This window comes from Ascaphus truei, chromosome 4 (assembly GCF_040206685.1).
Source record: "Ascaphus truei isolate aAscTru1 chromosome 4, aAscTru1.hap1, whole genome shotgun sequence".
Lineage (NCBI taxonomy): Eukaryota > Metazoa > Chordata > Amphibia > Anura > Ascaphidae > Ascaphus > Ascaphus truei.
In genome coordinates, this window is record NC_134486.1 from 5035253 (window position 1) to 5053765 (window position 18513).

The following is an 18513-nucleotide window of genomic DNA, read 5'->3' on the forward strand; positions in this document are numbered from 1 at the left end:
GCCAGTCAGTGTCTGTACTCACTGAGCCGCTCCTTCTCCCAGGTTCCCCTGCTTCACACTCAGTGCCAGTCAGTGTCTGTACTCACTGAGCCGCTCCTTCTCCCAGGTTCCCCTGCTTCACACTCAGTGCCAGTCAGTGTCTGTACTCACTGAGCCGCTCCTTCTCCCAGGTTCCCCTGCTTCACACTCAGTGCCAGTCAGTGTCTGTACTCACTGAGCCGCTCCTTCTCCCAGTTTCCCCTGCTTCACACTCAGTGCCAGTCAGTGTCTTTACTCACTGAGCCGCTCCTTCTCCCAGGTTCCCCTGCTTCACACTCAGTGCCAGTCAGTGTCTCACTGAGCCGCTCCTTCTCCCAGGTTCCCCTGCTTCACACTCAGTGCCAGTCAGTGTCTTTACTCACTGAGCCGCTCCTTCTCCCAGGTTCCCCTGCTTCACACTCAGTGCCAGTCAGTGTCTTTACTCACTGAGCCGCTCCTTCTCCCAGGTTCCCCTGCTTCACACTCAGTGACAGTCAGTGTCTTTACTCACTGAGCCGCTCCTTCTCCCAGGTTCCCCTGCTTCACACTCAGTGCCAGTCAGTGTCTTTACTCACTGAGCCGCTCCTTCTCCCAGGTTCCCCTGCTTCACACTCAGTGCCAGTCAGTGTCTTTACTCACTGAGCCGCTCCTTCTCCCAGGTTCCCCTGCTTCACACTCAGTGCCAGTCAGTGTCTTTACTCACTGAGCCGCTCCTTCTCCCAGGTTCCCCTGCCTCACACTCAGTGCCAGTCAGTGTATGTACTCACTGAGCCGCTCCTTCTCCCAGGTTCCCCTGCCTCACACTCAGTGCCAGTCAGTGTCTTTACTCACTGAGCCGCTCCTTCTCCCAGGTTCCCCTGCTTCACACTCAGTGCCAGTCAGTGTCTTTACTCACTGAGCCGCTCCTCCCAGGTTCCCCTGCTTCACACTCAGTGCCAGTCAGTGTATGTACTCACTGAGCCGCTCCTTCTCCCAGGTTCCCCTGCTTCACACTCAGTGCCAGTCAGTGTCTGTACTCACTGAGCCGCTCCTTCTCCCAGGCTCCCCTGCTTCACACTCAGTGCCAGTTAGTGTCTTTACTCACTGAGCCGCTACTCCCAGGTTCCCCTACTTCACACTCAGTGCCAGTCAGTGTCTTTACTCACTGAGCCGCTCCTTCTCCCAGGTTCCCCTGCTTCACACTCAGTGCCAGTCAGTGTCTTTACTCACTGAGCCGCTCCTCCCAGGTTCCCCTGCTTCACACTCAGTGCCAGTCAGTGTCTTTACTCACTGAGCCGCTCCTTCTCCCAGGTTCCCCTGCTTCACACTCAGTGCCAGTCAGTGTCTGTACTCACTGAGCCGCTCCTTCTCCCAGGTTCCCCTGCTTCACACTTAGTGCCAGTCAGTGTCTTTACTCACTGAGCCGCTCCTTCTCCCAGGCTCCCCTGCTTCACACTCAGTGCCAGTCAGTGTCTTTACTCACTGAGCCGTTCCTTCTCCCAGGTTCCCCTGCTCCACACTCAGTGCCAGTCAGTGTCTTTACTCACTGAGCCGCTCCTTCTCCCAGGTTCCCCTGCTTCACACTCAGTGCCAGTCAGTGTCTTTACTCACTGAGCCGCTGCTTCTCCCAGGTAGTTATGTGCAGTCAGTGTCTTTACTCACTGAGCCGCTGCTTCTCCCAGGTAGTTATGTGCAGTCAGTAGGACCCAAGTCTTACCTGATAATTTATAATAGTCTCATCTTCTTCCTGGAATATTTCAGCATCACAGTCTCTCAGGAGCTGGACCAGTTGGTTGGGATCCGCTTTATCCAGCTCCCGGGTAATGGGGTTGGACTTCTCACTTATGGGCAGAGTTTCTTCATACCCAGCCAGCTGGAATACATACAGTATGGGGGAGTACGCTTACATGTTATACCGGATCTAAAGCCTATTATAGGGGAGATGTTTCCGAAGGGAATGATGAACATGTAGAGACCTTGTGGATAGAAATAAGCAGTGGAGGTAGAAGTTAAAGAACATGTTGGAATGGATATGCTATAAACCAGCGGTGCGGTGAGCAAGGTGGGGGCTGATTCTTCTTTGGGGGGGGGCACGGTTGCAGGGGTCCCACGCTCTTCCCCCAAGGCATTTAAATGAAATGCCAGGGGATCGCGTAAGGCCCCTGCAACATCAACTTACCTTGTCTCTGCCGGCGTCAGGACTCGTGTCCATGGCAACGCGGCATCAAATGACGCCGCATGGTCATGCGACGTGATGTCACACACGTCAAATGACGTCGCTGGTCACGTGACATGACATCACATGACACCGCGGCGTCATTTGAAGCCGAGCGTCCCTGCTATAAACCACCAGATATCTGTGAGATTGAGGAAGCTAAAATACTTGTGCAAATGGTGAAGGCGTCAAAACTGGGTCATGTTTGCATAATGGGGGATTTTAATTATCCAGACATAGACTGGGGCAATGAGATTAGTGTTACAACAAAAGGAAACAGGTTTTTGGGGGTGCTTAAAGACAATTACATGACCCCAACCAGGAGAGGGGCAGTTCTGGATTTGGTCACATAAAACAATGTAGAAGTAATCTCAAATATTCAAGTCCTGGAACATTTGGGTAACAGTGATCATAACATGGTCTCATTTGAAATAAATGATCAAAAAATAGATTACTTGGGTTCAACAAAGACTTTAAACTTTAGAAAGGCAGATTTTAATAAACTGAGGTCTAATCTAGAAGTAATACAATGGGATGATGTTTTTGCATGAAAAATGTAGAAGATAAATGGACAGTCTTTAAAACATTGTTAGAAAAGCACACTTATCAGTGTATACCCTTGGTTAATAAGTATAAAAGAAATAAGTCAAAACCAATGTGGCTAAGTAAACAGGTAGGGGAGGAAATGGACAAGAAGATACTATGTAACTACGTGTTTGGTTTCCATTTGGTACAAATAAATTGGTACTTAAATATATCATTCCACCTCCATCCTTTCTATTCATCTGGCTATTCTCCCCTATCTTTTGGAGTTTTTCATCAAACCCCAGTAGTTCACGTCGGGGAGCCGTTGCAAGCAAACTTTGATTGACTTCTACTGGAGTTTGTGTGCAATAGTAGCCAAATAAGCACTATCACAGTGTAAGGAATAACACTCTCTGTTTTTCTCATTTTTCCTCTATTTCTTCAATACTGTATTGGTGAAAATGTGGAGTCTCTGAGACAGGAGGTGAGCTTCTGCATTTGAAGAATAACTAAGAGGTTCTTGGTTGAGAGGCAGGAGATACAATTGGGAGATTAGGAAAACATACAAGGTAGCTATCTGAGATAGAATGAAGAAGAAGGTGGTCACCATTGGGTTTTATAAAGGTGGGTGAAAAGGAGGCAGGGGGTAGATTTCTGGGTGGGAGGAGGCAGTATGTATATTTCTGGGTGGGAGGTGGCAGGGATAGATTTCTAGGTGGGGAGGAGGCAGTCGGTAGATTGATGTGTGTGGAGGAGGCAGGAGGCACATTTCTGGGTGGGGAGGAGGCAGCAGGTAAATGTCTGGGTGGGCAGGAGGCAAGAGGTTGATTTGTGGGTGAGGAGGAGACAGGAGGCATATTTCTTTGTTGGGAGGAGTAAGTAGGTATGTTTATAGTGGGGTGGAGGCAGTAGGTATATTTATGTGTGAGGAGGAGGCAGGAGGTAGATTTTTTGGTGAGGGGGAGGCAAGAGGTAGATTTCTGGGTGAGGAGGAGGCAGTACAGTAGATAGGTTTCTGGATGACGAGGAAACAGGGGGTAGGTTTCTGGGTGAGGAGGAAGGAGGTAGATTTTTCGGTTAGGAGGAGGCAGAAGGCAGATTTTTTGATGAGGAGGAGGCAAGAGGTAGATTTCTGGGTGAGGGGGGGGGGGGGGCAAGAGGTAGATTTCTGGGTGAGGAGGAGGCAGTAGGTAGTTTTATTGGTGAGGATGAGGCAGTAGGTAGGTTTCTGCGTGAGTAGGAAGGAGGTAGATTTCTGGGTGAGGAGGAGGCAGTAGGTAGGTTTCTGGGTGAGGAGGAGGCAGTAGGTAGGTTTATGGGTTGGGATGAGGCAGTAGGTAGGTTTCTGGTGGGGGGGAGGCAGAAGGTAGATTTTTTGTTGAAGAGGAAGCAGGAGGTAGATTTATGGGTGATGGGGAGGCAGTAGATAGGTTTCTGGGTGGGGATAAGGCAGTTGGTAGGTTTCTGGGTGAGTAGGAAGGAGGTAGATTTCTGGGTGTGTAGGAAGGAGGTAGATTTTGCTTGGTGAGGAGGAGGCAGGAGGTACATTTCTGAGTGAGGAGGAGGAAGGAGGTCGATTTATAGCTTGGGGGGCATATTTCTAAGTGGGGAGGAGGCAGGAAGTACATTTCTGTGTTTGGGGAATATAGCTTTGTGGGTTTGAAGAGTTGAGATCACTATGATTGTGTGATGGTAAACACAGCAGTGCAGTACTGTAGATTCTGGTTATTAAAGGCATCTTATACTCACCTCCCATTTTCCTGAATCAGGAGTATCAATGACATGTTTGTACTTCCTGGTACCCCTCATGGTTGGGACCTCAGTCCTCTTCATCGAGCACTGCAGAGAAAGAGAAATCCAGTCGTGTTATGCAGAACAAACATGGAATGAAGAAACCCAGAATCAATCGCATCATTGTACATTGTACATTTCTCCAGAACACTCTTCATCGCCAACATTTTCTCTGACCCCTCATCTTACTCCGGGATACGGAACGGATAAACAACGGCTCCATCCAATAGCTTTAGATGAACCAGCATCTCTCGTACAGCATTGCAGGGTTTACACCTTGTACAGGCGTTCATGCAACGTCACAAGAATACTTCATTGGCACTTTTCTGTAGACTAGACTAGACTAGACTTTCTGTAGACCAGGGGAGGCCTACTCCAGTCCTCAAAGGCCACCAACAGGTCAGGTTTTCAGGATGTTCCTGCTTCAGCACATGTGGCTCAATCAGTGGCTCAGTCATTGACACACCATCCAGTGAGGCCGCTTCCCATATTAGAGAAGATTTAATTGACATTCATTGGAATGGATCTGACCTCTTCTCCGGCATGGGAAGCAGTCTCTCACAGTGTGACGCAGGTCTCCCAGTGACACTGACAGGGACCTGGTAACTTTGCTCCAGAAGACGTGTTACAGACCATTCACTTACTCACTAACGCATTGTGTGGTGTAACGACACTTAGTAATGGGGCTCTTGTTTGTCTCTCAGTTCTTCTCTTCTCTCTATCTCTCTTTGTGATACTTACAGCTCTTTATGTCTGTCTCTCACAGCTGTCTCAGAGCCTCTCACTGCTCCTGGAGCTGTCTCTCTTCTCTGGTTGTCTCTCACAGCTGTCTCAGGGCAGATCACAGCTGTCTCAGGGCCACTCACACCTGTCTCAGTGTCAGTCTTGCAGCCTCTATGTTATCTCAGTTATCTCAGTGCCTCTCACTGCTCATGGGGCGGTCTCTCTCTCCACTGGCTGTCTCTCTGTGTGACCTCTTTGCAGTCTCACAGCCTCTCTGTTATCTCAGTGCCTCTCAGTGCTCCTGGGGCTGTCTCTCTCCACCGGCTGTCTCTATGTGCGAGCTCTCTGCAGTCTCACAGCCTCTCAGGACCTCTTGTTTGTCACATTGTTATCAGATTACCTTTGTAATGATTAAACTAGTTGGTTAAACTTCAGACTCTCTCTGTCTGTCAGTCTCTGCAGCTCTGTGTTCACCTTCCAGGAAAAGTACCCCCCACTGCAGGACATTACCACGGACACATCACCAGTGTCACGTTCACACCACAGGACATTACCACGGACACGACACCAGTGTCACGGCCCCCACCGCAGAACATTACCACAGACACATCAACACCCACCACCACAGGACATTACCACGGTGTCCAGTGTCATGTTCACACCACAGGACATTACCACGGACAATTCACCAGTGCCACGCTCCCACCACAGGTCATTACCACAGACACGTCACCAGTGTCACACCCCCACTGCAGAACATTACCACGGACAAGTCACCAGTGTCATGTTCCCACCACAGGACATTACCATGGACAATTCACCAGTGTCACGCCCCCACCGCAGGAGATTACCACGGACACATCACCAGTGTCACGTTCCCACCACAGGACATTACCACGGACACGTCACCAGTGTCACGTTCCCACTGCAGGCCATTACCACGGACACATCACTAATGTCATGTTCCCCCCGGAGGACATTGCCACAGACACATCACCAGTGTCACGTTCCCACCACAGTACATTACCACAGACACATCACCAGGGTCATGTTCCCACCCCACGATATTACCATGGGCACGTTACAAGTGTCACGTTCCCACCCCAGGCTATTACCACGGAAACATCACCAGTGTCATGTTCCCACCGCAGGATATTGTCACAGAAACGTCACCAGTGTCACGTTCCTACCTCAGGACATTACCACAGACACATCACCAGTGTCATGTTCCCATCGTGGGACATTAACACAGACACGTCACTGGTGTCACGTTCCCACCACAGGACATTACTTCGGACACGTCACCAGTGTCAAGCTCCTACTGCAGGACATTGCCACAGACACATTACCAGCATCACGTTCCTACCACCGGACATTACCACGGACACATTGTCACGGTGTAACGCCTGTATGCCCGCAGACCTGGCCAGTCCCAAGTACTGAGGTGGGTAGAGTATAACACGCACCCACAGCAGTGAGGGCGTGCCCGGAGTGTGATAAGTTGCGTTTCCGGGCCTGGTGAGAAAAGGGTTAACCATATACTTGCAGAGTCCGGGGTGCCAGAAGTCAGAGGGTTAATGTCCAAGAGCCAAGGGTCAGGAGAGAGTAGCGTGGTGATGTCCAAAGCAGAGTCCAGGAGTAGAGAGGTACACGTAGTAAAGCCGAGCCGAGATCAAACCAGGGAAATCCAAACAGAGGCAGGAACAGGAACAAGGAGCTGGAACAGAGAGCTAAGCACAAGTTACTGCACACAGGAGCCACAGACAAGCTATGCTGAGCGACGACGGAGAGGGCAGACTGAGGTAATAAAGGAGGAAGGACCAATGGTAGCAAGGGGAGGAGCGGAGGCCTGTCTGAGTGAACGCAGGGATAGGTCCAGGAGGGAGGCAGGGGAGTGATAGCTAGTAATGGCCTGCAGCCGATGAGGGACGGCGCCAGCAGCACGGGAGGGCAGGTAAGAGGATAAGGAGTGCACGCCTTCTGTAAGGCTGCCGTGCGCGCGCCCCGATAGCGTGCATGCAGATGCGGCGTGCGCCGCGGAGAAACGGCTCGGCGTGGAGGAGGTAAGCTGCTGAGGGAGTGGAGAAGCAGGGCAGGAGGCTGCTGTGGAGCTAGAGGTGACGGGGGACCCGCTGAGAGGCACGTGTCCCTTGATCCGTTACACACGGGAGACAAGGCGATTTACACCTTTTAAACCGGGATCATTCACACTGAGCAAAACAAGCAAATTAAATAAATTGTAATTTAATCGCAAAAATTCGCTTACACTCAATGATACACAAAATACAGACATAATCACACTTTCTGGGATCTTGGGTCGAAAACAAGACTCTGCTACTGTAGGTGCAGGGAACTCTAAATAAGAGTTTTACCCTGACCGTGACTTATCCCAGAATCTCCTGGTTCCCAAATCGTCCACTCCCTTCTCCTCTGAGAAGAGTTCTCTTGGACTTTTCTTGCCCGCGAGCTACCACCGATCCTCTGAAACCGAAATCGGCATCAAATACCAGCCGTGACTGCTACGTTCGTTTTTGAGAACTTGGCTGCAAAAGTCGGGTCTTAGACTCTGGCAGGCGCTTTCCTGGCTTGAAATCAAAGCCGGTTGCTTTGCTATTCGCACAAGAGCAACTTTGAAAAGCCCGTCCGCGCTCTTACTACTGGGAATCTCAAATCTGATTGTTCTTTATAGTATTCTGAGTTTCATTCATGAAACTCAGCAGGCAATCATCGCGTAGGAACTTCATGAAACTCAGCAGCCAATCAGAGTGAAGCCGGTATGAATAGCCGGATCAGCAGGAAATATGAAATGGCTAAGGGACATGCACGAATTTGCACCCTCCGTCCTAGGATGTCTCAATGCCACCCGCTGGGTCAGGCTCCACTAGGTCTGGCAGAGCAAATGGCAGCCAGGACGACTGCCATTGTTCCCCGTACCTGGGTACTTGAGCCTTTCCCTGCCAACCAAGTGCTTTTCCCACCTCCTGCATCCTCTGGTTACTTTGAACCCCGATTTCCAGCAGACTTACTGTCACCTATAGGTTAGCCCTGGCAGCCTGCATGGACATCGGTTTCAAAATTCCAAAGCACACACAGAACATGACAGTATATACAATGTATTAATAAAATAAACTTTTAATACACCCCTAGGTCCCTGGGTATGGGGCATAGAATAGAATAGAAAGGTGTACTTTTATTTCTATCAGTCTTTATTCCCCACACACTATCTATTGGACTTAGCCTGGACTCTGAGAGCCCCTCACAACCTTATCTACGGTTGGAGAACCCACAAACCCAATACAGGTTCTGGGCTACCTTGGTATAAACTGAGTGCCACGGGAGACCAGAACTTTTATCACCAAAATTACCCAGATCCTTTGATTGAGCAAAGCAAGAGATAAAATAAATTGTCATTTATTTACACCGTGAACATTTCAAAATATTAGGAAAATACACTTACTGGGATGGGGCAAAACGAAATTCTCTACTTCCAGAATGAAATCTTTAAAATTAGAGTCTTTATGCACACTTTCCAAGGAGCAGGAGTTGTGCAACAGCAAAGCCGCAAAAACAGTCTTTGGATGAGGGCACCACTCGCAACCCCGGTTTCTCTGCCTGTACTGCTTGCTTCATTCTACCCCCGTAGAATTGGTTTGGAAATCGTTGGTTCTTCCGAACTCTTGAGCCGGAAACAAATCTTGGTTACGATGTTATAATTTTTGTACCGCACGATGAATCTCTCACTGCATGATGAATCTTGTTACATGATGGACTAACTCCCGATTGGCTGCAGGGATCTTTAAACAGTAAAATCCCCTATCTCTATGCTCTGCAGCCAATCGCTGCGTGGGAACTAAATATCCCACCTATCCCCAGTAACGCCCAGAACCGGGCAGGGGCTTCAAAGTATGTCAAGGGCATGCGCAAACTTTGCACCTTCGCCGCTTAGCATACCAGGCCAAGCCCCCTTCCCTGACGCCAGGTAGTCTACTCTACCTGGACTTCTGGACATCTGCTAGGATGCCAATACTTATTTTTCCTCCGCCCAGCTTAACACCTTTAATGGTCGGAACCTGTTTAACTCCGGACTTTCCCAGACATGCTGGAACCATGCCAGTGTGATACCTTACAAGTCCGGGGCTAAATTATGCATGACTCACTCCCAGGAATTCCCTGCTATGCATCCTTACAGTCTGGTACTTATAATTAAGTGTTTCCGTTGTTCCGGCTGCTTTAATGAAAACCCCCCCTCGTCTATAATGTTAGTACATGTAACGCGTAGCTCACCACAAACCAGACGCTACCGCGAGGCTGAGGTAGGGAATTGTATAAACGCCAACCCACAACCGTGAGGACGCGCCTAGAGTGTAGATTGGTTTTGCAAGCTGGGTCAGGAGTATAGAAGGTAGAGTAGTCATTTATACTTGCCGGGTCTGGATTGGAGGGTAGCGGATCGTTGGGGTACATTGCCAAGGTCAGGATTGGAGAGTGGAGAGTAGTCGTTGCGAGGATAGCCAAGGTCAGGAGTAGAGAGTTCAGAATGGTCGTACGTAAGCCGGGTCAGGAGAGGAGAGATGTGGAGTCCAGATACGAAGCAGGGGTCAGGCAGCAGGAACAAGGCAGGGATGTACTGTAGCAAGGTACAAGGCAGGAATGCAGCAAGGTACAGGGCAGGAATGCAGCAAGGTACAGCGTCACACAAGGTTATGCTCAGCAATGAGTGAATGAGCAAGGCAGGTATTTAAGGGGCCATCAGCCAATGAAGAGCCAGGGCGGAGCAGAAGGGGGGAATCCTATAGGCTGCTGGGTCACACAGGTGTGCCCTATGACACAGCCAAATTAGAAGCGGAGATGGAGCTACGTGTTTTGCACGTCGCCCACGTGGAAGACTGGCGACCTGGTCGCGCGTCACTTGCGCACCGCGCATGTCCCTCTGCAGGGCGTACCCGAGTCTTGTAGGCGGTACAGAGCGCGCGCTGATCCGTGCGCAACACTGGGGTCAGAGGGCGGAGTCCGGTGCACGCATCACTCCCGCGCCGGGCCTGCCTGTCACAGGAGCGGGGGCGGAGACTGGGAAGGAGGTTAGAGGGGAGGCTGCGTGAACGAGCGTGCCGCACGCCTGTGCGGAGGCGGGGCCTGGAGACGGAGCCTGCGCATAGTCCACGCGCAAGCACGTAACAGGACCGTGAGATCGCGCATCCTGGGCGTCTGTCGTGGCAGGGGTTCTCAGGTGAAGAGAGCGTCTCCAGCCGCCAGAATGGCGAATCCTCACAGTACAATTACAAGAGGGGGACTTTCATTCATCAATTGTTATAAAACTTAATACAAATTGCCTCATAACCTTTTTTTACCCCCAGCAGCGCTAACAGCAAAACTCCGCGCTCTAGGACGTTCCCAGACAAAGTTAGCTATACGCTATGCGCTATGCGCTATGCTGCAAGCTGCTGTGTTTTAAAACCTTTTTTACTTTGCGCGGTTACAGGGAACCCTGGTGTTACGCATGCGCTGCCCACGAGCAAAGACAGGACCCCGGTACTGAGGTGGGGAGGTAGCAAACCACGCACCCACAGCAGCGGAAGCGCGCCCGGCAGGCGGGTTATCAAACGTAGCCGGGTCTGGGTTGGAGAGAGGGTTAGTCGATACTTGCCGAGGTCTTGGAGTATAGAGTTCAGAATAGTCAAAGTCCGTTAGCCGAGGTCTGGGTTGGAGAGGTCAGCAGGGTATGTGGACGCTATAAAGATGGCGGCGACACTGGCACCCGATGCCCCATCAATGCTGAAATAAATGCGGTTCTGCTCCGGAGACCCCCTGCTCCCGCACACTATTATTAAAAATACATTAAACAGCTTCATTACCATAGTGGCTGTCCGCTAAGGCAATGAAGGGGTTAAGGCACAATAGCATGTTTATGTGGGACAATTGCCCCCAATAAACATAGCAATATAAAACACACACACCCGCACACTATTAATAAAATGTACATTAATGCAGCTTCATTACCATAGCACATAGCTGCTACGGTAATGAATTATTGTTTATTGATATGTGTGTTTTATCCCTAGTGTAGATGTGCAGAGGGTCTACGGAGCCGGACCACATTGGTTTGAGGTCCGGGGACCCCCTGCTTCCCAAGATTCAGGCCACTTTAGGAAGTGCCGGTATCCCTCTGATTTGTTTACATTCCGCGGTCACATGATTGGGACATTTAAATTCAGAGGGATACCGGCACCCCATAACGGGGCCTGTATCTCGGGAAGCAGGGGTCCCCCGGACCTGAAACCGACGCGGTTCTGCTCCGGAGACCCCCTGCACATGTACACTATTAATATAATTTTAAATGTAAATGTTTTTTTTATACGCCGAGATTTGCGCTGAGAGAGGCGGATCTCTCTGGCACTATCGCTTCCACCTTGGCTGGCTCTGGCATGAGGTGCTCGCCACCCAACCTATGCCCTAGGTACAGTACTTCTGCCATCCCTACTAAGCACTTGGTGGGTTTCAAGGTGAGTCCCGCTTCCCTAATCCTGGATAGCACCGCAGCTACATGCACTATATGTGAGTCCACAAATTACTAAACACAGCAATGTCGTCCAGGTGTAAGGAACCGGGGGGGGGGGGGGGGGCACGTTCCGCACGGCATGCCCCCTCCTCACTCACCCCGGCGGCTGTTGTCGCCGCTACCTCGGCTTCTCCTCCTCCGGTGCGCACGCGTGCCCCTGCCTCCGCCTCTTCCCCGACTCCCTCCTAGGTCGCGCACGCCAGCCCATCAGCATTACAGGGCACGCGCAGACCCGCGCTTCATATGCTCTCCTTCCCACAGCCAGCTCCGCCCCGGCTACCACGGGACGCCACGCCACACTACTGAGCGGCACTCCCGGCTCTGATTCTCCCCCTGCCTTTCTCCTATCCCTGTCCTCCATGCAGGCGCACCTCCGCTCCTCCCCTTCCCATATTGGTGCCTGCTGGATACTTAACTCCTGTTGTCTCCACGGTGTCAGTGCTCGGCATAACCTTCTGTAGCTTCGTGCTGTCTGGTTATGTGCTTGGCTCTCTCTTGTGTTTTCCAGTCTCCTCGTTCCTGACCTGGCCTGTCTATGTACCCTCTCTGGATCTCGACCTCTGGCTTACTGACTCGACTAAGCTTCCCTCTCTTCTCCTTGGACTCGGCAAACGGACACTCAACTATGCGGCTCTCTCTACTCCCAGACCATTGGCTTACGGACTCGACTACGCTTCCCTCTGTAACCCAGGATCCGGCAAATACCCGACTAACCTTTCTCTAAAGCCCAAGACCCAGCTACGCTCCAAACCACACTCCGGGCACCCCCCCGCTGCTGTAAGTGTGTGTGTTCTCCCTTCTCCACCTCAGTACCGAGGTTTTGTCAGGTTTGCGGGCAGCACGAGTGTTACAATATGCTGAGCCCAACAAACCCTGACCCACCTGAGGTGGATTCAGTCTTAGCCTCGATCTCTGAAAATGTTTCCTATCTGCAGGATCAGATTGCCTCTCTCACCCAACAAGTTTCTACTTTGTCCCTGCAACAACCTCAGGCCAACGTGCTTAGACCTGCCTCCCTCTCTCTCGTTGTCCAAGAGGTGGCTGCCGCACTGGAACCACAGATTCCTACGCCTAACAGGTATGCCGGAGACCCGTTCGCATGCCGGGGTTTTCTTAACCAGTGCGACATACAATTTGAGCTCACTCCCTCTCGCTTCCCTACTGACCGTACCAAAGTAGCTTATATTATTGCCCTCTTGACCGGGGAGGCATTAGCTTGGGCCTCAACCATCTGGAAATTAAGGCCCGAACTCACCCATGACATCGCAAGTTTTGAAAGGGAGTTTCGCCAAGTCTTCGAAACCTCTGGTCGTAGGCACACGGCCGCATCCTCTCTTTTCCACATTTCGCAGGGTCGGAGGTCGGTAGCACGGTATGCGTTTGAGTTCCGGACTATTGCGGCAGAGATGGACTGGAATAACGGGGCGCTCTCCCCTGCCTTCTGCATCAGTGAAGGATGAGTTGGCTTCCCAGGAGAGACCACCAGCTCTAGAGGACTTAATTGCCCTTTGCATAAGGGTAGACCAACGGATGCAGGAGAGACATACCGAGCACCAGACTCTCCGTTTTGTTTTGCCGGTGTCTTCCATCCCCAGGACTTCGCCACTGAGCCTCCCGGCACTGGAAGCACCTGAACCTATGCAGCTGGGTAGCCAACAACTCTTCCTCAGAAAGACTGCGTCGCAAGAACGATGGTCTCGTTATTTTACTGCAGCTCCCGCGGACACACCTTGTCCCCTGAAACCGGGAAACGCCAGCACCCAGTGAGGTATGAGGGGATCTCATTGGGTACAATTTATTCTCTCCCCAGTAGCAAGGAGATTCACCCCAAGAGAATCCTCTTCCCGTACTTCTTGAAGGGTCCAACATCCGGGTTTTTGCCTCTGCCTTCCTCGACTCCTGTTCCGGGGCTAATTTCGTGGTCCAGGCATTCGCTGTCGAGAACAACATTCCCCTGCGGAAGAAGGCAGTACCTGTCGGTCTCGAGGCCATAGATGGACGGCCGCTCCAGTCTGCCTTCATTTCCCTGGAGACACCTCTCTTGTCACTATCCATGAAGGACGGACACTCTTAGCTGATCTCCATTGACGTCATCCATTCTCCTTCGGTTCAGGTCATCCTGGGACTGCCGTGGTTACAACGACATAACCCTGTCATAGATTGGACGTACAAGTCACCCATCCAATGGAATTCACTCTGTCCGGGACCTCGACGTCCCCAGTAGCGGTACTTGCCGGCCTGGATACTACCACTCTGGGGGAAGACCTCCCTGCCCGAAGTCTATTCAGAATTCCTGGAGGTCTTCAACAAGACCCACGCCGAGGTCCTCCCGACACACGTTCATTTGACTGCCCTATTGATTTGGTGCCCGGGTCCGTTCTTCCCAATGCCAGGTCTTACCCCTTTTCCTTACCTGAGACTAAGGCCATGGCGGAGTACATCAAGGAGAACCTCAAGAAGGGTTTCATCCGGAACTCTACCTCTACGGCCGGAGCAGGGTTTTTTTTGTGAAAAAAAAGACGGGACACGTTGCTCTTATATCGATTATCGGGGCCTCAATAAGGTCACGATAAAGAACTGCTACCCCCTACTCTTAATCTCGGAACTCTTCGATAGACTGCAAGGGGCCACTATTTTTTCTAAGCTTGATCTGCCGGGAGCTTACAATTTCATTCGTATCCGTAAAGGGGATGAGTGAAAAAACGCGTTCAACACGCGTATCGGTCACTATGAATATCAGGTAATGCCGTTTGGGTTATGCAATGCACCTGCCCTTTTTCAAGACTGAATGAGATTTTTTGCGATGTTTTAAATATTTTTGTGATTGTTATACCTGGATGATATTGTAATTTTTTCCAAAACTCTGGAAAATACATCCAGCATACAGTACCAAGCTTGTTCTTTGTCGCCAACAAAGAAATCGACTCTACGCTAAGATGGAGAAATGCCTGTTTCACATGTTTTCTTCGACTGTATTCCTGGGGTATATTATTTCCGACAAGGGCTTCACTATGGATCCGGAAAAACTCAAGTCGGTATTAGGGGGTCATGCAGTAAGCGGTGAAAAGTCACCTTTCGCCCGTTTTGCACCAAAAATGCCTACTACAATTCAGTAAGCCCCGAGAAGCTGGTGAAAACGAAAAAAGCGCCATTTGTTTTGACGCTTTGTTTTTTTGGCAGAGGCGCGGCGAAAAGGCACTTTCAAACAGCGTTTTCAAACCCGCTCAATTCTAGTAGCCCCGAGCAGCGTTTCGCCGCTACTCGCCGCTACTTGCCGCTACTCGCCGCTCTAGAATTGAGATTTTCACGCAAATCCGCCCGCCAACTCAAGTTGGCAAGTTGGTGGGGAGAAGAATCGCAAAGGGTGGAAGGGACGGCACTTAGAAAAAATCAGGCCTTTTTCCAGCCTTGGAATGATGCCGGGGGTCTCCAGATGTGATATCCATTAATACCAGCACCGGAGCCCCCGGCATGCATCCGAGGCAGGAAAAATGCATTTACAGCCCACTTCATTACCTTAGTGGCTAACCGCTAAGGCAATGAAGGGGTTAACCACCCATGCCAGGTTTATTGTGGGTAGCGGGGGTGAGTGAAGGGGGTATTTGGCCTTTGGTGGGTGTTTAGGGCTTGGGGGGGAGGTTGGGTTTGCGGGTGGTCTTAACCCCTTCATTACCTTAGCGTTTAATATCACTACGGTCATGAAGGGGTTAACCCCTCCCGCTACGCACCCGCAAGGCCTAAACACCCATCGTTGGGGCTAATACCCCCTTCACCCACACTCCCGCTACACACTACAGCCCCACAATAAATACATAAATAAATATATATATTGCAGAATAAATGATTTCTTCAGTATTAGGTGATACCTTTTTTATTAGACTAACAATTTATTTCAAAGGACAAGCTTTCGAGAGTTCTCCTCTCTTCTTCATGTCACCTAATACTGAAGAACTCATTTATTCTGCACTATCGAAACTGCACTAATATGGCTATTTTCTGCTTTATATATATATATATGGGAAGACAAGTAGAGAGAGCGCACGCCCCATAGCATAATAGAGTAAATTTAATGATGGGAAGGGACAGGGGGGGGGGGAGGGGAAGAAATCCACTCACAAGGGTATTTTAAAAATAGGCAGTTGTGAATCAAATATCACCACCAATCTGAAGTCTCCATGAAACCTCCGCTGTTAGAGTCTCACTTTGTGGGTTCCAAGAACCACCACGGTATTCTGGAGGGCTGGGAGCACCTGGATAACCACAAGATGTATCTCTGGAGCCACAGTAAAGCTTTCAATAGAATGCAGCCACAGATCTGTTCCGCGGGTGAGCCGGCCTGATCACACGCTGCGTGATGATGTAGTGTCCCTTGTTCAGCCCCACAGGTGTCTGAGGGTCCTCGTGTGGTTCCCATGGGGTCTGTGGGCCCTTGGGTGGTCCCTATGGGTCTGCGGGGCCCCCACAGCGGTGGGGCCCCCGGCACTTTCCTGTAGTTGTCCCCCGTGGGTCCGCAGCCTGGTACCCGTGGGCGTCCGGGGAGTCCTCAGGTGGTCCCCAGAGGTCCCCGCAGACCTAAGGAACCAGCCCTTTATTTAAAATAAATAAACCTGTCCTATACATTTAAATAAATAAATAGCCCCCCCCACACACACACACATACAATACAGTAATGTGCAAAATAACTATTATCCAGATAATAGATTAATTGCCCATTTTTAAACACATAAAATAGCATCAATAAAGTAAATAAATAGAGTTCTACTTATCCCTTGGCAATGTGATGGGCATCCGGTCACTTGTCTGTGAATGGTTTGTACTTGCTTTGCTAGTCCCATGCTGTGTTTAAAAGCTGTGTGAACAGCGATACATCAGCTTAAATGGGCTCCATGTGAACGGATATTCCAGGCAAAAGGTGACACATTGTGAGCTCATTTGTATGTCATTTCCCAGATTCCCTTGCTGCAGTGGGAGCACTGTATGCAGGTGATAATGGTTGAAAGGCAGGGTTGCAGACCTGTCTAAGACATGTGAATGTGCTGACAAGTGATATTTTTTATTGACTATATGCTAACGGGGAAGGTTTTCTGTCGCCTTTTTACCCACCATAACTTAAAATGTAGGGTACACCTACCCAGCCTAGAAATATTTCAAAGCAAGTATAAACCAACCTCACACTGATGATACCCATCAAGGTTGAAACAGCTGTCTGAGGCTGCAAGAGGTTTTCAATTGATCAGGTGCATTCAGCATTAATCGGGCTCTCTCTACCCCCACTGGTGACATCCCTAAGAGATTTCTCTCTCATGAATGTGATTTTTTTTATATCTTGTATGTGCATCTCCTTGGGACTACTCTTGCTTAATAAATTTACCCCGATTTTTACACAGATTTATGCTATGGAGCCTGCGCTTCTCTGTGTTTCGTGTTCATATATATATATATATATATATATATATATATATATATATATATATATATAGTTTGTTTTATTAAGATTTCTTTTGTCTTATTAAGTTTTCTTTTATTTGTCAACATTTTGCTCTTTTTGTTAACCTTATTGTATGTTGTTAAGATAAATTTCCTTTATAAGGTGTTGCCAACTGAAATTTTTACCACTCTCAAAATGTATATCTATCCCCTGCCCCTATGGTATCGGGACAATTATTACCTCCATATGTTGCCCCCATTTACCCCAGTGTTCTCGTTCTCAAACCCCTTGAGCCCCTTAACCCTTTCTGGGTCACAGGCACTGAGGCATTTTTTGACTAAGAAGTCTTTATGGCTTCATGGAGAATCCGACTGAGCAAACTTTTTATGCCGAGCCCCCTTTTTAATCCATGACATTTCTCGGGCCCCCCCTGCCTGATGTAATTAATCACATGAAAAAAAAAAAACTTTATTAAACGGTATACAATGTAAATACAAATATGTCTAAATACTTATTTCAACAGCTCGCGCTTGCAAAATTAGGCTGCATCCACGCTGCCGCTGAGAGCGGTGACATCACCAACGCTCCAAGCATGAGCACAGGGGGTCCTGCATAATTTTGCAAGCAGGGGGGCGTGGATCGGGGTTATTTCTGTGTGTGTGTGCATGTGTGTGCGCATTGACTGCTGCTGAGCGCGCTTCAAAGTCAATTGTACAGAACAAAGAAAATAACCCCTCCAAAAGCGCTTACCTACACTAAATTAAGATGTGATAATTAATGTGCTATTAGATAATAGGTGCTAAAACAACAAACAGTCTGACAATTGCTGTAAGAGCAAGCAGCTAGGTGACAATAATGTCAGGTTATTCCAAACCTGAAAATAAATGGTGCACAAACAATATTAAAGTCCCCAGCGCTAAAGTCCAAGATACCGTGATCTTCAGATAGTCTCTGATCTTAAAGATGATAACTGGGCTCCGTTGAAAATGTTCCAGATGGGATGTGTCTTTGGAATAGACAGATGCACGTCTGAAATACAGATGAGAGGCACACCTGATTGCGCAGCGTTTTCTAGCAATCAGATCCCTATCTAAGACAGTGAAGATTCCTACTCACATGATGAACGCCAATATATTCAGTGGAGAGAATCTGTGCTTGTTCCCCTTCTTTCAGCTCCTCTCACAACCCCATGTGCAGGCAGCTTACTGGAGGTGGCCTCAATCCACAATGGCGTCGGGGGTGGCTCCGTTATGAACCCCCACCGAAGAGGGAAGAAAT

The 18513-nt window shown here is 49.6% G+C and overlaps 2 protein-coding genes across 2 annotated transcripts in view; one reads left to right on the forward strand and one right to left on the reverse strand.

Annotated features, from left to right (window-relative positions):
* GCKR (glucokinase regulator) overlaps positions 1-5636 on the reverse strand; it is a 51764-nt gene extending 46128 nt beyond the window's left edge. Inside the window, exons 1-3 of the mRNA XM_075595227.1 lie at positions 5270-5636; positions 4487-4576; positions 1715-1870 (exon numbers count right to left, since the gene is read on the reverse strand). Of these exons, the coding sequence (XP_075451342.1) occupies positions 1715-1870; positions 4487-4570 (240 nt within the window). The 5' untranslated portion in view covers positions 4571-4576; positions 5270-5636. The remainder of the gene's footprint in view (positions 1-1714; positions 1871-4486; positions 4577-5269) is intronic.
* ZNF512 (zinc finger protein 512) overlaps positions 1-18513 on the forward strand; it is a 478050-nt gene that overhangs the window by 232159 nt on the left and 227378 nt on the right. The window lies entirely within an intron of this gene.